The sequence below is a fragment of the Mirounga leonina genome, unplaced genomic scaffold (assembly GCF_011800145.1).
Source record: "Mirounga leonina isolate KUSES-001 unplaced genomic scaffold, KU_Mleo_1.0 Mir_92, whole genome shotgun sequence".
NCBI classification, from domain to species: Eukaryota; Metazoa; Chordata; class Mammalia; order Carnivora; family Phocidae; genus Mirounga; species Mirounga leonina.
In genome coordinates this window covers 17,776,957-17,803,624 of record NW_023270852.1, presented here as the reverse complement: position 1 = coordinate 17,803,624, position 26,668 = coordinate 17,776,957, and the positions used below count along the sequence as shown (strand labels likewise).

Here is a 26,668-nt window from a genome sequence, read left to right as displayed (position 1 = left end):
TATATAATTTTCTCATTCTTTTGGTTCCTTATCTATTTCCCCATGCTAGAATGTAAACTCCTCTTAAACAGGGATTTTTGTTTTTTTAAATTGATGCATCTGCAGTACCAAGAACAGTGTGTGGTAAAATTAATATTTGTTGAATGAGTGAACGTATGCTTTTGTGAGACTTTTTACTCAGTTAACGAATGCTTATTACATATCAGGCATTTTTTTTCTGGGCACTGGGCTGACCTGTTAGCACATTGATTAGCTCTTAGTATAGCCAGTGTTTGCTGTATGTTCTTTCCTTTAGACTTTAAACCCCTAAATTCAGAGACTACAAATCTGTTTATCTCTGTCCTAGTTCCTGGCAAAGTCCCTGAAACATTGTAGGGGGTTAATAAATGCTTACCTCATGTTTTCCATGAATGTAATCAGGGTTTCTGTTCTCAAGTTTTCAGACACTTAGTGATCTATTTTTAGTTACCTCCTTTCTTAGCAATATCCACCTATTATATGATAATATAACTCTATTACCCATAATCATCTGTAATAATACTTTTAAGAACAGTTAACATTTATATAGCTTGTTGGAGTTTATAAAGCTCTTTCCACATGTAATGTTTTTTAATCCTGGTGATAACACCATTGTTATTTATGTAATCCAGGTAAAGATCTAAGCTTGGAGCCTGGGTGGTTCAGTTGGTTAAGCGTCTGCCTTTGGCTCAGGTCATTATCTCACATCCTGGGATCAAGCCCCACATCGGGCTCTCTCCTTGGCCGGGGGCCTGCTTCTCTCTCTGCCTGCTGTTCCCCCTGCTTGTGCGCGCGCTCGCTCTCTCTCTGTCAAATAAATAAATAAATAAAATGTTAAAAAAAAAAAAAGGGAATAAGCTTGGAGCAGTTTAGTTTTCAGGGTGACCCAGCTAAGTAAATGTAGGGTCTGGATTTGATCTGGGTTGTTTGTTGTTATTGTTGTTGTTTTTTAACTTTTTGTCATGAAACATTTCAAATGCATATACAAGTAGAGGGAATGGTTTAATTAATTCCCATGTACCCCTTATCCAGTTTCAGCAGATACCACTTTGTGGCCAAACTTATTTTATTCCCATTCCCCCCACCCAACTGTCCACTTCCACTTCCTCCAATCTTACCCTCTCCACCAGATTCTCCCTGGCATCATATCATTTTGTTCATAAATTTCAATTTATATCTCTAAACAATACTCTTTTAAAAGATATAATCACAATACCATTATCATGTCTAGCGGAAAAATTGAACTCAGGTATTCTGATGTTATACCTCAGGCTCTTTAACCAGGCCATGGTGCTTGCATTAGTGTAGCAGATTCTAGCCCCAAAGGAAATGAGGAGGGATGCCAAATGTGTCCAGTTCTAGATTGATGACCATAGCTTTTTTTATCCTTTTGTCTGTTATTCATAAATGTGGTCTCTTTTTTTTATTATTTTTTTTTATTTGAGAGAGAGAGAGAATGAGAGACAGAGAGCAGGAGAGGGAGGAGGGTCAGAGGGAGAAGCAGACTCCCTGCCAAGCAGGGAGCCCGATGCGGGACTCGATCCCGGGACTCCAGGATCGTGACCTGAGCCGAAGGGAGTCGCTTAACCAACTGAGCCACCCAGGCGCCCCTGGTCTCTTATATTTTAGTAGATAAACTACTTGGGCTTCTGCTTCTCTCCTCCAAATTTTTCTGGGGTCAGGCAGCAGTATCTGAACTTCCTTCACATGAGGGATTCTTCACTTATGCTACTGTGCTAGTTGCTGGGGAGGATGTAGACCTGTGAGACATGTTCCTTGTCCTTTTGGGGCTAGCATTATAGTTGGTAGACCAAATAATATATGTAGTAAATAGATAGTGAGGGCTAAGGTTATTCATTTGTTCATTTTTTTTGTTTTTTGTTTTCTCAAAATGTCCTGTATACTAACTGTTCCAGGCCTTGTGCTTAATTTTGGAGATAAGAGATGATTATGTGATCCCTGATCTGAATCTAATTGGGTAAATATAGACACAATAAATGGATAATAACAATACAGTGTTATAGGTGCTGTGAAATCTGGGACAGGTTATGATGTGACCTTGAAGAAGAGGGCAATCAGTTTGACTTGGGAGCAGGGGACTAGAACGGCATTATAGAGTAGTAGTGATCCTTGAGATGAGTCTTCTAAAACAGATTTGGGCCATTTGGAAAACAGGAGGAAAGAAAGGCATTTTAGGAAGAAAGCAGTTGTGAGCAAAGGCATGGAGATGTGAAATAGCCTGTCACATTAGAAGAGATGCAAGCAGGTGGTGTAGATTTTAGTTTGAAAGCTCTTAAAGAGATAAGACTAGAAATCGTGGAGGGCCTGTATTTTGTGCGTTTTGTTTTAGAAATGTCACCCTGGAAATAGGATGGAGGATGGAGGAATTGGACGAGGGGAAGATGGGTGTTAGGGTGACCAACTAGGAGACTGATAAGTCTGAAGCAAGGTGATGAAAGCCTGAACCAGGACAGTTTTAATGGTGATTAGAGAGGGCTTCTCTGGAGGCAATTTGTTTTAAGCTTAGGTGTTGAGGGTACCAGGGGATAATTTCAGAAAGTAGAAGAACTTGGGTAAAGTATCCAGATTGATAAGAAATGTTACTAGGTCAGATACTCTCTTATTCTTTTTTTGTGCCATTCTTGCCTCCTCTTGTCTGCTAGGCCTAGTACTTCTGCTTTCTCTGCAGCTCTCTTGTGTTTGGAGGTCTGTGACTCCATTCCAGACCATTGAAGGGCTATATAGCTCTTCTCCTGTCCTCTCTTACTGCAGATTATTTTTGACTAGTATTTGACTAGTCCATTGTCTCAGAAAGACAATTACCTGATTCTTTGGTATTTCAATAATTTGAAGTCCATAAAATAATTGGTTTTTCTTTATATTCAAAACTGAATTCAGGATCTCCCTTCATTCTCCAGTCTACCTTATCTGGGAAATGGTCCCATTATCTATACAGACCCTTAAATCAGAAACCTGAGAAAGATCCTTTACCTTTTTCTCTCCTCCTATTCCCTTCTTCACTAAGTCTTATTGATTTTACGTTCAAAATCTCTGTTGTTCCACTGTTACTTCAGTAGTCCAAGTAACATGTTTTATTTCATTTTACTTATTTAGAGAGCAAGAGCATGTGAGCGGGGGTGCGGGTGGTGCAGCAAAAAGAGAGGGAGAGAGAGAATCTTAAGCAGGCTCCATGCACAGTGCAGAGCCCAAAGCAGGGCTCAATCTCAGGACCTTGAGATCATGACCTGAGCTGAAATCAAGAGTTGGACGCTTAACCAACTGAGCTACCAAGGCTTCCCACATTTTTAAAATTTTATCGTGAAATATAACACATAAAGAAGAATAGGTAGAAAACTGTCATACAGCCTATTGCTCTATCACACTGTGAACACAGTGTGTAACCACCATCCCAGTCAAGAAATGGAATATTATCAGCCTCCCATAAACCTCTTCAAACTCCCCTCTAATGATTTAGATCTTTCCCAAAAGATAACCACCACTGTCCTGACTTTCAGGGTAATAACTACCTTTCTTTTATTTTTTACCATTAAGCCTGCACTCCTAAATACAATTTATTTTTGTCTTTTTTTTTTTTTAAACTTCATGTAGAGAATACAGTGTGTATCTTTTATGTGTGGCTTTTGCTCAAAATTCTACCTATATCGATATTCATTCATATTGTTGACGGTAGCTGTGGTTCATTCATTTTTACCATAGCATAAGATTTCTTATATGAATATACTCTAATTTATTTATCCATTCCATTATTGTTGGACATTTAGGCTTCCTCCACTTTTTAGCTATTACAGGAAATAGTGCCATGAACATTTTGGACAGGTCTCTTGGTATGCATGTCTTACATTTCTATATTTTGTATACTCCGGAGTGAAATTACTGAGCCAACTTTTTCATAGGCATTTTTTTTTTTTTTTAGATTTTATTTATTTGTTTGACAGAGAGAGCACAAGCAGGAGAAGCAGCAGACAGAGGGAGAGGGAGAAGCAGGCTCCCCATTGAGCAGGGAGCCCGATGTGGGGTTGGGATCATGACCTGAGCTGAAGGCAGATGCTTGACCAGCTGAGCCACCCAGGTGCCCTATAGGCATTTTTTTAAAAAAGATTTTATTTATTTGAGAGACAGAGTGAGCGAGCGAGCAAGAGAGAGAGAGTACAAGCTGGAGGAGGGGCAGAGGGAGAGGAAGAAGCAGGCTCCCTGCTGAGCAGAGAGCTCGATGCAGGGCTCAATCCCAGGACCCTGGGATCATGACCTGAGCCGAAGGCAGCTGCTTAACCTACTGAGCCACCCAGGTGCCCTCTAAGCCAACTTTTTCAGAGTGGTAGTACCAATTTAGACCCGCTGTTAGCACTATGAGAATTCCAATTCCAATTCCACATATTTCCCAACAGTTGGAATTGCTGATGTTTATCATTTGATAGTTCCAGTGGATGTGTGTGGTATATCATTGTGGCCTTAATTTGCATTCGTTGGATTTCTGATGAAGTGGAACAACTTTAATATGTTTAATTGGCCATTTGGATATCTTTTTAGGTAATGCCTATTGATGTTTTTTGCATATTTTTCTTTTTCCTTATTGTTTTATGTGAATTCTTTATATTCCAGTACAAGTTCTTTAATAGCTTTAATGGTTGTATGTGTTTTCAAATATCTTCTTCCTTTTTAGTCCCTCCCACCTTCCCCCCGCCCCCCATCTTTTAGTCCCATAGTATTGTATTTTGATGAAAAGCAGTTCTTAATGTAGTCCAGTTTGACAATCTTTTCATTTATTTTTGGGTTTTTCTTACCTGATGTAAGAAGGGTTTGCTACCCTGAGCTCATTAAGACATTTTGCTGCATTATTACTAGAAGCTTTATCATTTGCTTTTCACACGTGGGATTGATATGTGTATGTTGCTTGGGTATATGGAAATCCAAATGTCCAGCGCCATTTATTGAAAAGAATATCCTTTCTCCATTGTCCTGCAGTACCACCTTTGTGGTAAATGAAGTGTCTACATATGGGTATTTCAGGGCTTTCTATTCTATTCCAGTAGTTTGTCTATTCTCATGCCAGTACCATGCTGTCTTAGCCTAGCATTATATTAAATCTTGACATCTGGTAGGACAAGTTCACTCACCTTGCTCTTCTTTAAGAATGTCTTAATTATTCTTGATCTTTTCATTTTTTTAATGAATTTTGATACCAGCTTGTGAAATTCTGCCCCAAAACAAAATTTCAGTTAGGATTTTGATTAGGTTTGCATTAACTCTATCGTTCTGATGACATTTGGGGATTGACATTTTACGGTATTGAGTTTTCCAGTCCATAAACTTGGTACATCCCTATTATTTTAATACTGTTTTATAGTTTTCTGCATAAAGATTATGTACATTTTTTTGTTAGTTATTCCTAGATATTTAATATTTTGTTATTGTAAATGATAATATTTTTAAAATTTCATTTTCTAACACTACCATAGCTGGAATTCAGAAATGCAGTTGACTTTTATTTATTAACTCATATATCTTACAACCTTACTAAGCTTACATAACAATTTTAATAAATTATATGTAGATTATTTTGAATTTTTTACAGATAATCATCAGCAAATAATGGCTTTTTTTTTAAAAGATTTTATTTATTTATTTGACAGAGATACAGCGAGAGAGAGAGCACAAGTAGGGGGAGTGGGAGAGGGAGAAGCAGGCTCCCAACTGAGCAGGGAGCCCAATGTGGGGCTCGATCCCAGGACCCTGGGACTATGACCTGAACCGAAGGCAGACGCTTAACGACTGAGCCACCCAGGCGCCCCAATGTATATTGGGGCTTTAATATATATATATATGTATAATGGCTTTAATATATATATAATGATACCAGTTATCTTTTGATTATAGTTTCCGTGGTATACCTACTTCTGCCTTTTATTTTCATCTTTTTGATGTCTTTTTGTTTTAGATAAGACCTATGTAAACAACATGTAGTTTTTAATTTTTATTTATTTACTTTTAAAGATTTATGTATTACAGAGTGAGCAGGGGGAGGGGCAAGAGAGGGAGACAGTCAGACTCCCCACTGAGCAGGGAGCCTGATGCGGGGCTCTGTCCCAGAACCCCAAGATCATGACCTGAGCCGAAATCAAGAGTCAGATGCTTAACACTGGGTATTTACCCCAGAGATACAAATGTAGTGATCCGAAGGGGCACATGCACCCCTATGTTTATAGCAGCAATGTCCGCAATAGCCAAACTATGGAAAGAGCCTAGGTGTTCATTAACAGAATGGACAAAGAAGATGTGGTATATATATATACAATGGAATATTATGCAGCCATCAAAAAGAAATGAAATCTTGCCATTTGCAATGACGTGGATGGAACTAGAGGGTATTATGCTAAGTGAAATAAGTCAATCAGAGAAGGATAAATGTCATATGATCTCACTGATATGAAGAATTTGAGAAACAAGACAGAGGATCATAGGGGAAGGGAGGGAAAAATGAAAACAAGATGAAACCAGAGAGGGAGACAAACCATAAGAGACTCTTAATCTCAGGAAACAAACAGGGTTGCTGGAGTGGAGGGGGGTGGGAGGGATGGGGTGTCTGGGTGATGGACATTGGGGAGGGCATTTACTATGGTGAGTGCTGTGAATTGTGTAAGACTAGTGAATCACAGACCTGTACCCCTGCAACGAATAATACATTATATGTTAATAAAAAAATTTAAAAAACAGAACAAAACATAGAATACACAGTGATCAACCAAAAAAAAAAAAGTCAGATGCTTAATCAACTGAGCTACCCAGGCTCCCCAACATGTAGTGAGTTTAAAAAAAAAAATGTTTGTTTTTAAAACTGATCACTTAGTTTATTACATTTAATGTAAGTATTGACATATGTGGATTTAAAACCACCCTCTTATTAAATGCGTTATATTTACCTTACCTGTTTAATGTTCCTTTTTTCTCTTGTTTCTTGGCATCTTTTGAATTGTTTTTTAAAATTCTTTCCATCTTTAGCTTGGGCGTTAAACATTCTTTTTTTTTTTTTTTTTTTTTTAAAGATTTTATTTATTTATTTGAGAGAGAGAGAATGAGAGACAGAGAGCATGAGAGGGAGGAGGGTCAGAGGCAGAAGCAGACTCCCTGCTGAGCAGGGAGCCCGATGTGGGACTCGATCCTGGGACTCCAGGATCATGACCTGAGCCGAAGGCAGTCGCTTAACCGACTGAGCCACCCAGGTGCCCGGGAGTTAAACATTCTTTTATACTTTTTTTACTGGTTAGCCTAGATATTACGACATGAAATTTTTAAAAATTTGAAGTGGAATTTTTTAAAAAATATTTTATTTATCTGAGAGAGAGAGGGAGAGGGAGAAGCAGACTCTTTGCAGGGAACCTGATGTGGGGCTTGATTCCAGGACCCTGGGATCATGACCTGAGTGGAAGGCAGACACCTCTCCAACTGAGCCACCCAGGTGCTCCTGAAGTGAATTTTTAAAAATTTAATTTTATTTTTATCAAAGTGTAATACAATATGAATTCTTGACTTATAAAAGTCAAATGTTATATGGCACAGTAACCATTTCGGACAGTGCAAGGACTTACCTCCATTTATCCATCTTCCTGACTTACATTTGAGTGTAATTGTATATTTTAATTCTCCATTTTTCACTCTGTAAGACAATGTGGTGGTTTTGTGTGTGTGTGTGTGTGTGTGTGTTTTGTTTTTGAGAGCAAGAGACAGCACATGCATGCAAGGGAGTGGCAGAGGGAGAGGGAGGGAGAGAGAATCTTAAGAAGGCTCCATGCTCAGTGCAGAGCCTGACGTAGGGCTCGATCTCAGGACCCTGAGATCATGACCTGAGTGGAAATCAAGAGTCAGACGCTTAACTGACTGAGCCATCCAGGCGCCCCAAGACAGTGTTATTTTATATAGGCAATATTCATTTAGGTTTACCAAATATTTATCATTTAGTCCAATGTATTTATCATTGCTTTTCTCTTCTTGCATCTGTGACTATTCATCTGGGATTATTTTCCTTTTGGTTGAAGAATACCCTCTGATATTTCCATTTATTGTGAATTTACTGATGAGGCTTCTTTGTGTTTTATTTTACTTCCATTCTTGAAGGATTTATTTTTATTATGAAAAATTTTTTTATTATGAAAAAATTTTTAATTGAATTATAAAATATGGTGTTATTAGTTTCAGGTGTGCAGCATACTTTTTCAACAATTATATACGTTACTCATTGCTCACCACAAGTGTAGTTACTGTCACTGGACATTAATATTATTGACTATTCTCTATGCTCTACTTTTTATCTCTATGACTTATTTATTTTATAACTGGAAGTTTGTACCTCTTAATCCCCTTTATTTCACCCCCCCCAACAACTACCAGTTTGTTCTCTGTAAGAGTCATTTTGTTTGCTTCATTTGTTTTGTTTTTTAGATTCCATATATAAGTGGTATTTGTTTTTCTCTATCTGACTTAATGTCGCTTAGCATAATACCCTCTAGGTCCATCCATGTTGTTGCAAATGGCAAGATCTCATTCTTTCTTATGGCTGCATAATACTCCATTGTATATATATACCACATCTTCTTTATTCAGTTCTTGAAGTATGTTTTGCTGCATGTAGAATTTTAGATTGGCTGTTATTTTCTTTCAGTACTTTAAATACATCATTGTATTGTCTTCTGCTGTCCATTGTTTCTGTTGAGAAATCAGAGTGTCAGTCTTACTATTGATCCTTTGAGGAATAATCTTTCTCTTTGGTTCTTTTAGTAGTTTTTGCTTCGTACGTTTTTCAGCAATTTTTTGTCTTGTGCCTACATGTGGATTTCTTTTAATGTCTCATACTTGGGGTTCATAGTGTTTATCATCTGTGGCTTGGTACTTTTCATCAGAGAGGTTCTTGGCCATTATTTCTTTCTCTCCCTCCTCTCCTTTTGAGACTCCACCTACATGTGTGATAAGCCACCTCATTTTATCCTGTTCTCCTCTGAATTTTCATTCTTTCATCTCCTTGGGCTTCATTCTGGACGTATGTTCCGGTTCACTCCTTCTCACTCCTTCTCTCTTCATCTTGACTAGTCTCCTGTTGAATCTGTTCATTTATTTGTAATTTCGTTGATGGCTTTTTATCATTTCTATAATTTCCTTTTTTAAAAAAATTCTAGTTCTCTGGTGAAATTCTCATGTTGTCTTTATCTCTTTCAACATAATAAGCAGAATTATTTTAAAATCTGTGTCTGATAACTCCAATAAATGAATCCCTCTGACTGTGTCTTATCATGTCTATTCATGTGCATTGGTGGTTCAGTGGTAGAATTCTCACCTGCCATGTCTATTCATGTTATCTGATCTGCTATCATGCTTTATTTCTTATTGTATTAGGCAGTGTATTTCCAAAATTGTTTGTAAAAATAATTTGAGGCTTAGGATGACTTATTTTAAGCCAGAGAATATTTGTTTCAGTCTAGAAATCCAGGAAAAATTCTCATTTCAGGAATTAAGATGATTCAAAGCTGACCTGCAGTTCCTACCAAAGTCTATGTATTTTTATTTTATTCTTATTTGTATTGTTGTAGCTTTTTGGGGTTCTAATCCAAAGTGATGGGATTTATTAGGCTGCCCCTTCTCACCCTTGTACCCTTAGACTTAAACTCTAGCCATTGCCCCTCTGGCCTCACTTGGCTGTCAGAAGCACTGTTTACTTTGCCTCCCATCTCTCCATTCCCTCACTCCTGCAGTTAGCAAAAGCCTGAAGAAAAAGCAGCCCCACACTCTAGGCGAACCTTTCTGGGTTCCTTCCTTGCATGATCCTAGTTCTTTCTTAGTTTATCTTTCAGTTTTCTAATACTTTCAAATACACATATGTATATACACGCACCTATATATGTTTTCATAGATATATATATGTGTGTATCTATACACATATATGTATGTGTGTGCACACACTTTTTTTTTTTTTTTTTTTTTTTTTTACATCCATAGTACTTTTCTAGTTTTCCTCAGCAGAAAGATTGGTCTGAATTATCTAGCCTTGCCCTCAACAGAAGTGGAAGTCTTGCTAATGTCTTTTGCTGGACTATTGCAATATACTCTTAATTTGTCTCTTTGTCTAGTTTTGCCCCTTCCAACCCAATCATATTGAGGCTGGATTGATATTTCAAAAATTCAAATCTGTTAATGTCACTCTCCTGTTCATTGTTCATCAAAGGATTCTTATTGCTCTTAGGACAAAGATTTTTCTTTTGTTTATTCAATAGTGAACAAATATGTATTGAGTTCCTGCTTCATGGTAGGCATTATTAGAGAGATACTTGCCATAATTCTCAAAAAGATGTGGTGCCTGTTAGTTTCTTAAGCCTCATTTAGGGGCGCCTGGGTGGCTCAATTGGTTGGGCGTCTGCCTTCGGCTCAGGTCATGATCCCAGAGTCCTGGGATCAAGCCCCGCAGCCCGCTCCCTGCTCAGCGGGGAGCCTGCTTCTCCCTCTCTTCCCTGTGCGTGCTCTCCCTCACTATCTCAGTTGCTATCTCTGTCTCTCTCAAATGAATAAATACAATTTTTTTTAAAAAAAGGCTCATCTTATGTCAATGACATTTTAGCCACATTGCGCTTTTTTCAGTTCTGAAAGTTGTGGTATTCTTTCATGACTCAGAACATTGATTCATTCTTTTTCCTCTGCCTCAAATTAGATCAGGATCTCTTTGACCATAATACGTAGTTATAAGTTCTGTCTGATATGTCATATGCTTTCATAGAACGCTGTATTTTTTCTTTACAACTCTAATTATTAAATGGACATTACTTAATAAATGTCTGCCTTGCCCATCAACCTCGAAGTTCCACAAGGGCAGTGTATCCCCATGGCCTGGTACGGGGGGCTCGTAGTATGCAGGAAATCGGTGTTGAACAGATAAGATAATTTACTGAGTGATTAAAGAGAACACTTGGCTCTTCCTTTTCTTGTACTCTTATTTTATCAGAATGTACATAGTGCTTTCTTAGCATTTTGCTAGTCACTTTTGTGGCTCACAGGCCAGTTGGGGGAATATACAATCACAAGCAAATACAATGCACTGTAGTGAATGGCATGATAAAGAGTTGTTCAAGGTTGTTCCATGTCCAGTTCAGGGATCAGAGATGACTTCCTGGGGTTAATGCACCTAAGGGACAGGAGGGGTGGGTGTGGGAGAAAGGGAAGGCAGCCTAGATAGAAGACCCGTCTTAAGTGGGGGTACAGAAGCTTGAAGCAGCATGGCATCCCTGGTAGGGAACTGTGGGAGCTGACATAGTGGCGAGTCTTGCAGGCCTTTGTGGCATGCGGAGCAGCTCACACTTCTTTCTGTATAAAACTGGGAGCTTTCGAAGGGTTGTATGTATTTGTGTAGATTTAAAAATTTACACTCTTTTTTAAACGTTACAACAGTTTGGGGCACCTGGGTGGCTCAGTCAGTTAAGCGTCTGCCTTTGGCTCAGGTCATGATCCTGGGGTCCTGGGATCGAGCCCTGAGTCAGACTCTGCTCGGCAGGGAGTCTGCTGCTCCCTATCCTTCTGCCCTTCCCAACTCGTTCTCTCTCATGTGCGCTCTCTCTCTCTAATAAATAAAGTCTTTAAAAAAAATTACAGCAGTAATATTTATTGTAGCAAATTCAAGCACTAAAGAAGCGTGTGAAAGAATGAGATTTGCCTCTGCAAATAAAAAAACTTAAAAAACGGGGCGCCTGGGTGGCTCAGGCAGTTGAGCATCTGACTCTTGGTTTCGACTCAGGTCGTGATCTCATGGGTTGTGAGATTGGGCCATAATGGGCTCTGCAATCAGCAGGGAGTCTACTTGAAAGATTCTCTCCCTCCGCGCCTAACCCCCCCCCAACTCCACTCACACACCCTCTCTCTCTAAAATGAACAAACCTTTTTTGTTGTTGTTGTTTGTTTGTTTTTTAATTTATTCATTTGACAGAGAGAGCACAAGCAGGGGGAGCGGCAGGCAGAGTGAGAGGGAGAAGTAGGCTCCCCGCTGAGCAGGGGACCTGATGTGGGGCTTTATCCCAGGACCCAGGGATCATGACCTGAGCTGAAGGCAGACACTTAACCAACTGAGCCACACAGGCACCCCAATGAATAAATCTTAAACAAAAAAAGTGAAAAAACAAAATGCGCTCTCCAGAGATTACTCTGGAGAGAATCACTGCTAACAATTTTGTATGCATTTTTCTGGAGTTTTATATACAGCATTTTAGAATTTCCCATATTCTGAGTTTGCACCTTTCTTCTGCCTGGAACGCTGCTTCCCTAAATCTTCCTGTGGCTCTCTGTCTGACTCAGTTAAGTGTCCTCTTAAAAGTTGGGTCCTCAGAGTGAACTTTCCTCACTGTCCTATCTGGAATAGTCTCCCCACATTACTCTTTAATCCATTGCACACTTTATTTTTCTTCAGAATGTTTACCTCGTGAAATTATATATTCTTTTGCCAGTCTTATCCATTTGACTATAAGATCTGTGAGAGCAGAAATTGCTTCTGCTTTATTCACCATTGTATCCCCAGTAGCTAGAATAATGCTTGGCACATAGTAGGTGCTTCTTGTATGTATGTTGAAGGAATAAATTAATTAACCATTTTAGATAGAATATAGTACTTTCATGTGATTTTTTCCAAAAGTTAACTTTTGTTTGGTAGCTTCACAAACACACAAAAAGAGAGAAAATAATATAAGCCTTTAGATCTTCTTCATCCAGCTTTAATGGTTATCAGCTTTTTGCCGTTCTTGTTTTGATGCATTTTCCGCCACTTTTTGGAGGTTGGGCAAATCTGAAGCAGCATATCATTTCACTTGTGAATTTTTAATTATCTCTGTTTAACAAATAAGGACTTGTTTTAGGACTTTAAAATAAACCCACAACAGTCTTTAATAGCTTGTAATACCTACATCATGTTCAGTTTTCACTGATTGTCTTTTTTTTTTAAGATTTATTTATTTTGAGAGAGAGAGCGTGTGTGTACACACGTGTGCATGAGCATGGGGAAGGGGCAGAGGGAGAGGGAGAGAGAAAATGCTCAAGCAGACTCTGCACTCAGCGGGGAGCCCTACATGGGGCTCTGAGATCATGACTTGAGCCGAAATCAGGAGTCAGGCACTTAACCAACAGAGCCACCCAGGCGCCCCTCATTGATTTTCTAAAAGACTTTGCGTGGTTTGTTTGTTCGAAGAAAAATTCACACATTGCATTTGGTTAATTTATCTCTGCCTTCAGCTTGGGTCATGATCTCAGGGTCCTGGGATGGAGTCCCGCATCGGGCTCCCTGCTCAGTGGGGAGTCTGCTTCTCCCTGTCCCTCTGCCTCCTCCCCAGCTTGTGCTCTCTCTTGCTTACTTTCTCTCTCTCTCAAATAAATAAATAAATCTTAAAAAAAAAAAAAAGAAGGTAATGGTATCAGGAAGGCATAGAAAAATTACCATTCACTTTGCAGCATTTAGGTGTAATATACTGATCAACAAAATCTCTTTCCCCTGAACTTTATAAGATTAATTTCTCAGAAATAAAACCTTAGAAAACTTGGATCATTGAATCACTTTTGAGATGTTAGTTTCCCGTGTTCCTGTTTGTTGGTTAGCTGAGACTAGAGCATCAAGGTAACAACAGCTTCTTTTGTTCCAGGAGAATGATCCATCTGTGAGACTGAAAATTGCATCATTGTTGGGTTTATTATCAAAGACTGCTGGATTTTCACCAGACTGCATTATGGATGATGCCATTAACATCCTACAGAATGAAAGTAAGTTGTAATTTAAAAGCTATATAATCAGAGCAGAAATCTTTAGTTCCATCTATATAGAATTTAGGACAAAACTTCCTTGTGTTGGTTGTTATTGAAAAAGAATTTGAGGATGATTCAATAAAACATGTACATATATTTACATTAAAGATAAAATACAGAGTTGGTGCCTTGCTTGCTTTAATATTTATTTTAAAATTAAATAAAAACCCTTTGTTGCTGTTTTCTGAAAATATAATTTTGATTATAGTTTCAGAGAATAGTTTTATTTCATCTTGGGGTATACTTATTTAAATAAATATGACTTTAAATATTGGACAACAGTTTATAAATGTAAGAGATTAATGACAATAAAGAAAAATTTTTAAAAATACTCTTCTATTTCCATAAAACAAGGTTTTACATATTGCCTTTTACTTGTATACATTTTGTATGGTTGTACTTACAGTGAATGTACTATTTGTGTTTTACTGTACTCAACATTACATAAATTTTTTCCATGTTTCTATATCATCTTCATAATATTTTCCATGTTTCTGTATCACCTTCATAATATTTGAGGTGTTGATAATACATTAAATACCAACCGATACAGTAGCATGTTTCTAACTTTTTGCTCTTGTAGATAGTGGCAAAAAAATAAATCCATTTCTTTTAAAAGCACCAAAACAATTACATTGCCTTAGTACAAAAGTATCCTTTCTTTCCATGGACAGTTCTTATAGAAGCTAGCTATATACCTGCAAGAATTTCACACTTTTAAGATTGGGGATTTCATAGAGCCATAGACTCATCCAGCTATAAATGGCCTTATAGGGATCATCTTGTCTAATTCCTTCATTTTGCAGATGATAGAAACTTAGTCCCAGAGAGATGAAGTGAGTGGAAGTCAGTTCATTTAGCTAAGGAGTAGCAGAACTGAGAACTTAGTGCTGTGCTCTTTCTTATAGACCATGGTTTAACTGAAACACTTTATCTCTAAGATAGAAACATTATAAGAGAGTTAATTTGGATGCAAACCTCATCCTAACCTTAAAAAAGAAAGAGACTCAAATTATGCAGTATAGGGCACCTGGGTGGCTCAGTCGTTAAGCGTCTGCCTTTGGCTCAGGTCAGGATCCCGGGGTCCTGGGATCGAGCCCCGCATCAGGCTCCCTGCTTGGTGGGAAGCCTGCTTCTCTCTCTCCCACTCCCCCTGCTTGTGTTCCCTCTCTCACTGTGTCTCTCTCCGTCAAATAAATAAATAAAATCTTTAAAAAAAAAAAATGCAGTATACGTGGAAATAGCTGTTTTGCTTTTTGTTAAATATTCTAAGGTTTCTTTTCTGTAAAAATTATTTATTTATTTAAAGATTTATTTAAAGATTTATTTATTTATTTCAGAGAGAGAGAGCACAAGCGGGAGGGGCAGAGGGAGAGAGAGAGAGAGAGAATCCTAAGCAGACTTCATGCTAAGTGTAGAGCCTGATGCGGGACTCAGTCCCACACCCATGAGATCATGACCTGAGCCGAAACCAAGAGTTGGATGCTTAACCGACTGAGCTACCCAGTTGCCCCTATTTATTTATTTTATGGAGAGAGAGAGAGTGCGCGAGTGTGCATGAGTACGAGTGGACGGGCATAGGAAGAGGGAAAGAATCTTGAGCAGACTCCACGCTGAGTGGAGTAATAAAGGGCCAGGGAACTCAGAGACGGTCCCTCTATCTCATGACGCAGAGATCATAACCTGAGTCAAAACCAAGAATCAGATGCTCAACCGGCTGAACCATCCAGGCACCCCTATTCTAATGTTTCTTACTTAATTGTCTCTGAGAGATTTAATCTAGGTCTCCTCCTGGTTTCCAGTTCCTGACCACCTAGATTCAGAGTAGAAGATGGAACTGGAAGGGACCATAAAGATCATCTAGTTTAAGCCCTTTATTTCATTGCCGAGGAACATGAACTTCAGGAACGAAAAGTGACTGCTAAAGTCACCCTGTATTTGTGGCTTAGAATAAAGCACAGACTAGAATTAGGAGTCTTTTATTTATCAGTCTAGTGTTCACTTTCAAAATCCAGCAGTGTGGGCCACCCTGTGGACCAGAAGTCCTTCATTTCAGTTCATCAGATGTAGGAGTTCCACAATTCCTTAGCAAGCACTGGACTAGGTGTCAGGTATCTCTGCTTCTCTAGTACATATCACACCAGCAATGAAAACACACAGCTTGTTGTAGAGGAGGTATAATCAGACAGAAGAGAGGGTGAGGTAAGTGCTGACTGGTGGGGTCTAGAAAGGCTTAGTGAAGAGTTACATTTGGAAAGGCAGAGATGGGAGGAGTAGTGCCAACAAGTAGGAACATTATGATAAAAGCTAGAGAACTGGCTAAGTATAAGAGATTTGAAAAACTGAATTGTTTCATGAGAGATCATCAGGGAGTGAGGGGCTTTAGGAGGAAAAACTTGTAAAGTGTTTTGAAGCCAAAGGGTAGGTAGTCTTGAGTGCTGAGCAATTTTGAATGTTATTTTGTAGGCACTGGGAACCATGTGAAGTTTTTTTGAGCAAGGGCATGGAATATTCAAGTCTAGTTTTAGAAAGATAAGTTGGTGGCTCTGAGGAATTTGGTTTGATGAACTACATCATTTAGAGGAGAGATGTTGAGAATTTATTTATGATCCACGTGGAGATGTCCATCCAACCTGTAGTTGTAATATAGGTCTGGAACTCAGGAGAGAGACTAGGGCTTAAGGTTTAGATAGATTTGTGATTTATTAGAAGCAAGAGTTAAGCTTAGAACAGCTTAGCTAACGGGGCACCTGGGTGGCTCAGTTGGTTGGGCATCTGCCTTCAGCTTGGGTCATGATCTCAGGGTCCTGGGATCAAGCCCTGCATTGGGCTCCCTGCTAAGGGGGGAGTCTGCTTCTCCCTCTGCCCAACCCCCCTCCCCTGCCCCTGCTCTCTCTGTCTTTCTCAAATAAAATCTTAAAAAAAAAAAAAGGTTTAGCTAACTTTTCATGGTTGTTATGTAGAATTATTTTGTACAAATAAAGGGTGGTAGTGTTGGAGATTTCTTCATATTTCTTCTGTGTTCTCGAAGTACCTTTTCTCCTTGTGACCTCTTTCGAATTGGAGACTTCTTGATGATCTTCGGTTTTGCATTTAAATTTAAGATGAGGACGAGGAACTAAAAGACTGATGGGTAGTTCTGTGTGAAGGGACAGGGCTTGTCAGTTGGTAGCCTCTGTACTAGGATGAACCTCTTTGGAGGACTTTTTTTTTTTAAAGATTTTATTTATTTATTTGACGGAGAGAGACACAGCGAGAGAGGGAACACAAGCAGGGGGAGCAGGACAGGGAGAAGCAGGCTTCCCGCCGAGCAGGGAGCCCGATGCCAGGCTCAATCCCAGGACCCCGGGATCATGACCTGAGCTGAAGGCAGACGCTTAACGACTGAGCCACCCAGGTGCCCCACTTTGGAGGACTTTCAAATGTTAGTGTCTTCCATGTTTTTCTGTGGGGCCCATCAGTTTTTCCATTTTGGAGTCCATAAATCTCCTGCTAGGAAGACGGATGCCTGACTGCAGTGTTTTTTGGAGTCAAAGCTGCTGAAGGGGGCTAGGGAGAGGGGGGGAAGTGTCTCATTTATCAGTATGTTACTATCTCTTAATCTCGTCTTCTTCCCAGTCCTCACCTGGTATCCCCCAAATTCGGAACTTTCTAGTCTAATTTCTATATAGAATATACTTCCTATTTCAGTGGCCACTATGCTGTGTAGTACAGGGCGGGAGGCAGAGTTCCAACTGCTTCTTACAGAGACCTCAGATAAATCCCTGCCTTATCCCTGATTTTTGCTTTTTGTTGTTGTTGCTTTAAATCTCCCAATTCCTGAATCTTTTTAGGGTGTTATGGCTAGAATTAATTTGCTTTGTAGGGGTATCCTCCTCAGTAGGTATTTACTATTAGATTTCTCCATTTTGCCAAAGCTTTTTTTTAATCTATAATGTTTTTCATCTCTGAAAAATTTGCCTTTCTTAAGTACTTACCTTTATTTCTCTGGGTTTGTTTTGGTTTTTTGTTTTTCTTGGTTTTTTTTTGGTGTTTTTAGGTTTATACCTTTTTAATTTCTTTACTCTTTTACTAATGAAATTTTAGGAAAGAATAATAAAAGATGTGTTCAATCTATTATATTTAACTAGAAGTTTTACTAAGAGATTATGTAGCCAGTGTCTTCTTTTCTTTTCTTTTCTTTCTTTTTTTTAGATCTTATTTTTAAGTAATCTCTACACCCAATGTGGGCTTGAACTCACAACCCTGAGATCAAGAGTTGCATGTTCTGCCGACTGAGCCAGCCAAGTGCCCCACCGGTGTTTTCTGAGCTTTAGCCATTTTATATGTTATGTACACCATTTTTGACATATTTGTTTTACATCTGTACTATGGTTTACTTAATATTTTTCTTAAGTGGACAAAATTTTTTTTTAGTTAATTTAAAGAGACTATCTTGATGGGTAAAAGAGTTAGTGTCATGTGACATCAATAGATAGTAACTGCAGTTTTCATTATGTACCTTAAAACATAATTATTAATGTAAAAATGATTATCTGAATGCCATCTAAAATCCTCTTTTATACAGCCAGCATTAAAAGAATCATATTTGGAACAAAAAAGAGAATTTAGACAAAGAAGAGAATCTGGCTGATTGGTATTGATTTATTTGGATTTGGCTCTTTGCCCACTTACTAAACCTTCATTGAGCATATAATGAGTGGTGCTGGATTGAGAGAATACAAAGGTGAATAAGACACAGTCATTGCCCTCAGGGATCTTTCAGTCTCTTGGTTTAGTCTGATATGAAAATAAGTATAGTAAAATGTTAGAGTGTATAAGGTGCAGTGGAAGCACAAAGGAGGAAATAGTCAATTCTTGTTGGGGAAGAAGGAAAAGTTTTGTAAAGCAGGTGACACTACAAGATTAGTAGGTGCTTCCTGGGGAGTGGGATTGAGAATGGAGCTGGGTATGGGTGGAGGAATTCTAGGGAGGTTAGCCTGAGCAAAGATAGGGGGACATGAAATCATAAGTAATTGGAAAAAAGGGTGCTAGAGGAGACTTAAAGAGATGAGGCTAGAAAGGTAGGCAGAGCTAGACCTCATGGAGGGACTGGTATGTATGTGTGTAATGCCCTGCTAAGGAATTTGGATTTTATCTGGAAAGCTGTGAAAAGCCCTTGAATTAATCAAGCACTAAACAGTTTTGGAGTACTGTGCCCAATCTTATGGAGGATTCATGTTTTATTCTTTTATTTTTTTAAAGATTTTATTTATGTGAGAGACAGAGAGCACAAGCAGGGAGAGGGGCAGAAGGGAAGAGAGAGGGAGAAGCAGACTCCCCACTGAGCAGGGAGCCCAATGTGGGGGTCTCAGTCCCAGGACCCTGAGATCATGACCTGAGCCAAAGTAAGACGCTTAACTGACTGAGCCACCCAGGAGCCCCAGATTCAAAGTTTTAGACATGATCCTTTTAGGAACTTAGCTTTTGGTTGAGGGGGATTCAAGGATTGAATAGAGGAACCTAGCTAACAAAAATGTACATTTTTTACCCAAGTAAATTTAGTTTCTCTAGTGATCTCCTTTTGAAATTCTCCAACCCAACTTTTCATCTTCCTTTCTAGAGTCTCATCAAGTCCTAGCTCAACTGTTGGACACTTTGCTTGCAATTGGCACTAAACTCCCAGAGAATCAAGCTATCCAGATGCGATTAGTTGATGTAGCCTGCAAGGTAAGAGCATGATTGTTAGATACAGGGTTGCATCTTTTTTGAATAGTTTGCATTGCCTGAAAATGTAGTATGAGCTGTAAGATCTGCTTAGCTCCATCCCGAATCTGTAACTAAGAATTACCAAGGATGTTTAATGGTTTTAAGAGCTGCCATTCTTTTGTTTCTTGATGTTGGATTAGGTATAAAGCTGAGTAACTTGAGTAAGTGAACTTCCTCATCCTCCCAAAAGAAATGAAAATTATTATAAAGCTGCCATGTATACTGTGCTTAATACATGCACTCTGCTTATTAGGGTAGTTTGTATCCAGCTTTTCATGTGTTCTTTGTAGTCCTTTAGGTGAGTACTCTTATCCCTGTTTTACAAAGGTGGCTGTTGCGGTTTAGGGAGTTTAACTTGCTCAATCTTTCACAGCTAGGAAGTTGCAGAACCAGGGTATAAACTCTAGTTTCTCTGATTCTAAAGCCCATGTTCTTTTTTGTTATGCTTTATTGCCTCAATAAACAGACCAACTACAAAGAAACAAGTGTTTGGGAAGATTTTTTTAGTTTTTTTTCTAACTAAAAGAAATACATGTATATTAGTTGTGCCTTTTGATTTAATTTGCAGCTTTTAATTAGCTGCCTTTTGTACATAACAGCTTCTAAACCTTGTACAATTGGTTTTACTTTTAATCTTTCTGACGAATTTATTTTGAGAATGTAAGAAGACAAATGTGTTTGAACTGTGGAAGAATATTATATTTATGGAAGTAGAAAACTATGTCTGAGCCCCAGGAAAAAGAGTGTATCATTTATCTTAATAAACAATAACAACAAACAAACCCAAACACTTTGACAAGTATGATATTAAAAGCCTAAGTGGAAAAAACTAGGGATTGTATGTTTGAGAGAGTAAGTAATATATATATATATATATGGATATGCCATGTAAGAGAATAACATGTCTGTGAGGTTGTGCTTGTGAGAAAAGTGTCCTATGAAGTGGATTGTTAATGCTTGAGGTAACAGTTTCTTCAGTTTGCTGTTTTTTTTGTTTTTTTTTTTTAAGATTTTATTTATTTATTTGACACAGAGAGAGAGAGAGACAGCGAGAGAGGGAACACAAGCAGGGGGAGTGGGAGAGCAAGAAGCAGGCTTCCTGCTGAGCAGGGAGCCCGATGCGGGGCTCGATCCCAGGACCCTGGGATCATGACCTGAGCTGAAGGCAGACGCTTAACGACTGAGCCACCCAGGTGCCCCACCCTTTTTTTTTTTTTTTTAAGATTTTGCTTTTTCACTGACATTATAACAGAAGTATTTTATATTGTAAATATTTTGTAGACAGTTTCAATGGGTACATGATATTTTGCTCAATAATTAAACTATAGTTTACCTAAGCATTCTCCTATTATTGGACATTTATATTATAACCACTTTTTAAATTGTGAATAATACTGCAGTAAATATTGTCCAAAATATTTTCTGCATTTAGGTTTATTTCCTAAACATAGTAGAATTACTAGTTGAAAGCATTTAGGGTTTTTTTTTAAGCCTCTTGATACTTCTTGTCAAATTGGTTCCCGGAGTGTTGCAGTTTGTATGACCACCAGCAGTGTACGAGAGTGCCTAATTTCACTGTATCTCTCTAGCATTGGATATTACTGTTTTGTTTTGTTTTGTTTTGTTTTTTCCCATTCCCCTTCATCCATTTTGCCCAGTTCCTCCAACCCTTGCCTTCTGGCAGCCAACTGTTTGTTCTCTGTATTTATAGGTCTGATTCTGCTTTTTGCTTGTTTGTTTATGGTTTTGTTTTGTTTTTTTTTAGATTCCATGTGTAAGTGAAATCATACAGTATTTGTCCTTCTCGGTCTGACTTATTTCACTTAGCGTAATACCCTCTAGGTCCATCCATATTGTGGTAAATGGCATGTCTCATCCTTTTTATGGCTGCATAGTATTCGTGTGTGTGTGTGTGTGTTGTGTGTGTGTGTGTGTGTGCATGCCCATGCATACAGGTACTCAGACACACTGTCTTCGTTATCCACTCATCTGTTGGTGGACACTTAAGTTGCTTCCATATCTTGGCTATTGGAAACAATGCTACAGTAAACATAGTGAAGCATATGTCTTTTTGAATTAATATTTTCATTTTCTTTGGGTATTGTATGGTATTTCTGTTTTTAATTTTTTGAGGATCCTCCATACTGTTTTTACAGTGATTGTACCAATTTAAATTCTCACCAACAATGTATGATCCATATCCTTATCAACACTTGGTATTTCTTGTCTTTTTAATTTTAACCATTCCAATAGGTGTAAGGTGATACCTCGTTGTGGTTTTGATGTGCATTTCCCTGATGACTAGTGATGTTGAGCATCTTTTCATGTATCTTTTGGGCATCTGTATATCTTCTTTGGAAAAATGTCTATTCATGTCCTCTGTCCAGTATGGTTTTTTTTAAGATTTTATTTATTTGAGAGACAGAGAGCACACGAGCAGGGGGCAGGGGCAGAGGGAGAGGGAGAAGCAGACTCCCTGCTAACCTGGGAGTCTGATATGGGGCTTGATCCCAGAACCCTGGGATCATGACCTGAGCCGAAGGCAGATGCTTAACTAAGCCAGCTAGGCACCCCACCTCTGTCCATTTTTTAATTGGATTGTTTTTTGATGTTGAGTTGTACAAGTTCTTTATATATTCTGGATATTAACCCCTTATTAGATATATCATTTACAAATACCTTCTCCCATTTAATAGGTTTCCATTTTGTTTGATGGTTTCTTTTGCTGTGCAAAAGCTTTTCCTTTTGATGTAGTCCTAGTAGTTTATTTTTGCTTTTGTTTCCCTTGCCTTAGGAGACATATCTGGAAAGATGTTGCTATGGACCATGTCAGAGAAATTACTGCCTATGTTCTGTTTTGGGATTTTTGTCATTTCAGGTCTCATTTAGGTCTTTAATCCATTTTGAGTTTCTTTTTGTGCATGGTGTTAGAAAGTGGTCCAGTTTCAATCTCTTAGACGTAACTGTCCAGTCTTCCCAACACCATGCATTGAAGATAATTTCCCCATAGTATATTCCACAGTGTGTCCATATTACCCAAAACGATCTACAGATTTGATGCAGTCCCTGTTACAATACCAATAGCATTTTCACAGAGCAAATAATACTGAAATTTGTATGGAACCACAGAAGAGCCTGAATAGCCAAAGGAATCTTAAGAAAGAAAAAACAAAGCTGGAGGTGACACAATTTCAGATTTCAAGATATACTACAAAGCTGTAATAATCAAAACAGTATGGTACTGGCACAAAATAGATACCTAGATCAATGGAATAGAATAGAAAGCCCAGAGATAAACCCACACTTATCTGGTCATTTAATCTATGACATGACAAAGGAGGCATGGGTATTAATGTTTTAAAACAGAAGACAAACCCATTAATCTGGTAGGAGGAAAATGTTTTTTCTTTAAATTTCCTTTTTGGGATGCCTGAGTGGCTCAGTCAGTTAAGCGGCTGCCTTTGGCTCAGGTTATGATCCTGGGGTACTGGGATCGAGTCCTGCATTGGGCTCCTTGCTATGCAGGGAGACTGCTTCTGACAAATAAATAAAATCTTAAAAAAAAATTTCCTTTTATTTTTTAATTATTATTTTTAAAATTTCCTTTTTAAAAGATTACTAGTGAAGCTTCATATTTGTGTTTCATTTCTATTTCCTCTCTTCAGAATAAACTTTTCATATTCTTTGCTAGTTTCACATGTGGGGTTTTGTATGTTTCTTCACTGTTTGTAGAGACTTATAACGGAGTAAAAATTTGAACCATTTGAAAATGGTAGATCTGTCAAAAGCTTTTGCAGACTCAAGTAAGTAAAGACCATGATGCATAGCTACAGTTAGTATTTATATTGCCTAATGCCATTTTGTCTGTGATTTTGTCATACAATATGTTTTGAGATAAGATTCACATACAATAGCATTCACCTTTTCGGTAGAAATAATACAAAGTATGTTCTCTAATCACAGTGGAATGAAATTAGAAATCAGTAACAGAAAGAAATTTGGGAAACCCCTAAAAATGGAGTTTTTTTTTTTAAGATTTTATTTATTTGACAGCGAGAATGGGAACACAAGCAGGGAGAGTGGAAGAGGGAGAAGCAGGCTTCCTGCTGAGCAGGGAGCCCGATGCGGGGCTCTATCCCAGGACACTGGGATCATGACCTGAGCTGAAGGCAGACGCTTAACAACTGAGCCACCCAGGCACCCCTAAGTATGGAAATTAAACAACATACTCCTATGTCACCAATGGGTCAAAAAAGAAATCAAAAGAGAAATTAGAAAATACTTGGAGATGAATGAAAACTTGGGGGATTTAGCTACAGCATGCTTAGAGGGAAATTTATAGCTCGAAATGCCTATGGTAAAAAAAGTCAAAAGATTTCAATCAGTAACCTAACCTTCCACCTTAAAACACTGGGAAAAGAAGAGTGCACTAAATACAAAGCATGCAGATGGAGGGAAATGAGAAAGATTAGAATGGAGGGGCTCCTGGGTGGCTCTGTCGGTTAAGCAGCTGCCTTCGGCTCGGGTCATGACCCCAGGGTCCTGGGATTGAGCCCCACATCGGGCTCCCTGCTCGGCGGGAAGCCTGCTTCTCCCTCTCCCTCTGCCTGCAGCTTCCCCTACTTGTGCTCTCTCTCTCTGTCAAATAAATAAATAAAATCTTAAAAAAGAAAGATTAGAGTGGAAATTAATGAAATAGAGAATAGAAAAACAGTAGGAAAAAGTCAGTGAAACCAAAAGCTTGTTCTTTGAAAAGATCTACAAAATTGACAAACCTTTAGTTATATTGCTCAGGAAAGAAAGAGAAAATTACCAGAATCAGAAAAGAAATAGAGCACATTAATACCAATGTGATAGAAATAAAGATTATAAAAGAAAATTGTGAATAATCATATGCTAATAAAATAGATAACTTAGATGAAATGGACAAATTTGTATAAAGAGACTACCAAAACTGACTCAAGAAGAAATAGACAATCTGAATAGACCTATAACAATTAAAGAAATTAAATTAGTAATGAAAAAAACAAACCTACTGACAAAGAAAAGCTCACCCTCAGATGGCTTTATATCAAACATTTAGATAGGAACACCAGTTTTTCACTTTCCCCCAAAATAGGAGTGAACACTTCCAGCTCATTCTATGAGGTTAATATTAGCCTAAAACCAAAACCAAAGACCTCACATGAAAAGCAAACTCTAGACCAGTGTTTTTTTATGAATATGAATGTAAAAATCCTTAACAAAATACTAGCAAGCCAAATTCTGCTATTTGTAAATAGGATTATACACCACAACCAAATGGGATTCATTCCAGGAATGCAAATTGGTTCAACATCTGAAACTAAATTAAAAAAAGAATGAACGAGGGCGCCTGGGTGGCTCAGTTGGTTAAGCAACTGCCTTTGGCTCAGGTCATGATCCTGGAGTCCCAGGATCGAGTCCCGCATCGGGCTCCCTGCTCGGCAGGGAGTCTGCTTCTCCCTCTGACCCTCACCCCTCTCATGCTCTCTCTCTCATTCTCTCTCTCAAATAAATAAATAAAATCTTTATAAAAAAAAAAAAGAATAAAAGACAAAACTCCATGATCATCTTAGAGTAGATTTAGAAAAAGCATTTGACAAGATCCAATATAATTTCATTATAAAAACACTTAAAAAAAAGCCTGGGAGTAGAATAGAACCTCTTCAGCCTGATAAAGGCTGTCTGAAAAACTGACAGCTAACAAACTAATAGTGAAAGATTGGATACCTTCCCCACCTAAGATCAGGAACAAAACAGCTATGTTCTTGTGTCTTATGTCTATTCTGCATTGTGCTGGAGGGTCTAGCCAAGGTACTTAGGCAAGAAAAGGAAATAAAAGGCATCAGTCCTGGGAAGGAAGAAGTAAAACTATCCCTGTCTGTTCACATGACATGACCTTATATATAAAAAATTCTAAGGAATCCATTTAAAAACTATTAGAAGTAATAAACAAGTTCGGGAATGTTGCAGGATACAATATGAATGTATTAAAAAATCAATTGTATTTCTTTATATTTGCAGTGAGCAATATGAAAATGAAATTAAGAAAATCCATTTATTATAGCATCAAAACTAATAAAATGCTAATACATTTAATAAAAGAAGTAAAAAACTTGTACTTGAAAACTATATGGATTTTCACAGGGAACCAGGATAGCCAAAACAGTCTTGGAAAAGAAGAACACAGTAACAGGTACACTAGCAGATTTCGAAACTTAATTAAGCATCAATAGGTACTTGTAAAGATCAGTGAAATAGAATTGAGAACCCAAAATTAATCCCATGTATCTTTGGTCAACTGATTTTTTGAAAGGATACCAATACCATTCAATGGAGAAAGAACAGTCTATTCAACATGTGGTGCTGGGACAACTTGATATCCACCTGCAAAAGAATGAATTTGGAAACTTAACTAACACCATATGTAAAAATTAACTCAAAATGTATCAAAGACCTAAATATGTCAGCTAAAACTATAAACTTCTTAGAAGAAAACATAGCTGTAGATTTTCATGACCATGGATTTGCCAGTGGATTATTAGATACTACAAAAGCACAAGGAACAAAAGAAAAAATAGATAAATTGGATTTCATCAAAATTGAAGAATTATGACTGGAAAGACACTATCAAGAAAGTGAAGACAGGGCGCCTGGGTGGCTCAGTTGGTTAAGCGACTGCCTTCGGCTCAGGTCATGATCCTGGAGTCCCGGGATCGAGTCCCACGTCGGGCTCCCTGCTCAGCAGGGAGTCTGCCTCTCTCTGACCCTCCCCCCTCTCATGCTCTCTAGCTCATTCTCTCTCTCAAATAAATAAATAAAATCTTTAAAAAAAAAAAAAAAAAAAAAAAAGAAAGTGAAGACAGTCCACAGAATGGGAAAAAAATACTGGCAAATTATATGTTTAATGTCTAGACTATATAAAGATCTCTTACAACCTAACAATAAAAATACAGATAACAATTTAAAAATGGGCAAAAGATCTTAATAGGCATTTCTCCAAAGAAGATATACAAGTAGCCAATAAACACAAAACGATGCTCAGCATCTT

At 38.2% G+C, this 26,668-nt stretch overlaps 1 protein-coding gene across 4 annotated transcripts in view; it reads left to right on the top strand.

The window, feature by feature from the left end:
• INTS4 (integrator complex subunit 4) overlaps positions 1–26,668 on the top strand; it is a 113,405-nt gene that overhangs the window by 7,963 nt on the left and 78,774 nt on the right. For 3 of the 4 annotated variants that reach the window (XM_034995428.1, XM_034995427.1, XM_034995425.1), the window contains exons 3-4: positions 13,689–13,806; positions 19,451–19,557. In XM_034995428.1, the coding sequence (XP_034851319.1) occupies positions 13,689–13,806; positions 19,451–19,557 (225 nt within the window). Of the gene's footprint in view, positions 1–13,688; positions 13,807–18,358; positions 18,575–19,450; positions 19,558–26,668 lie in introns of those variants that run through there. The other variant, XM_034995429.1, reaches the window with a different exon arrangement.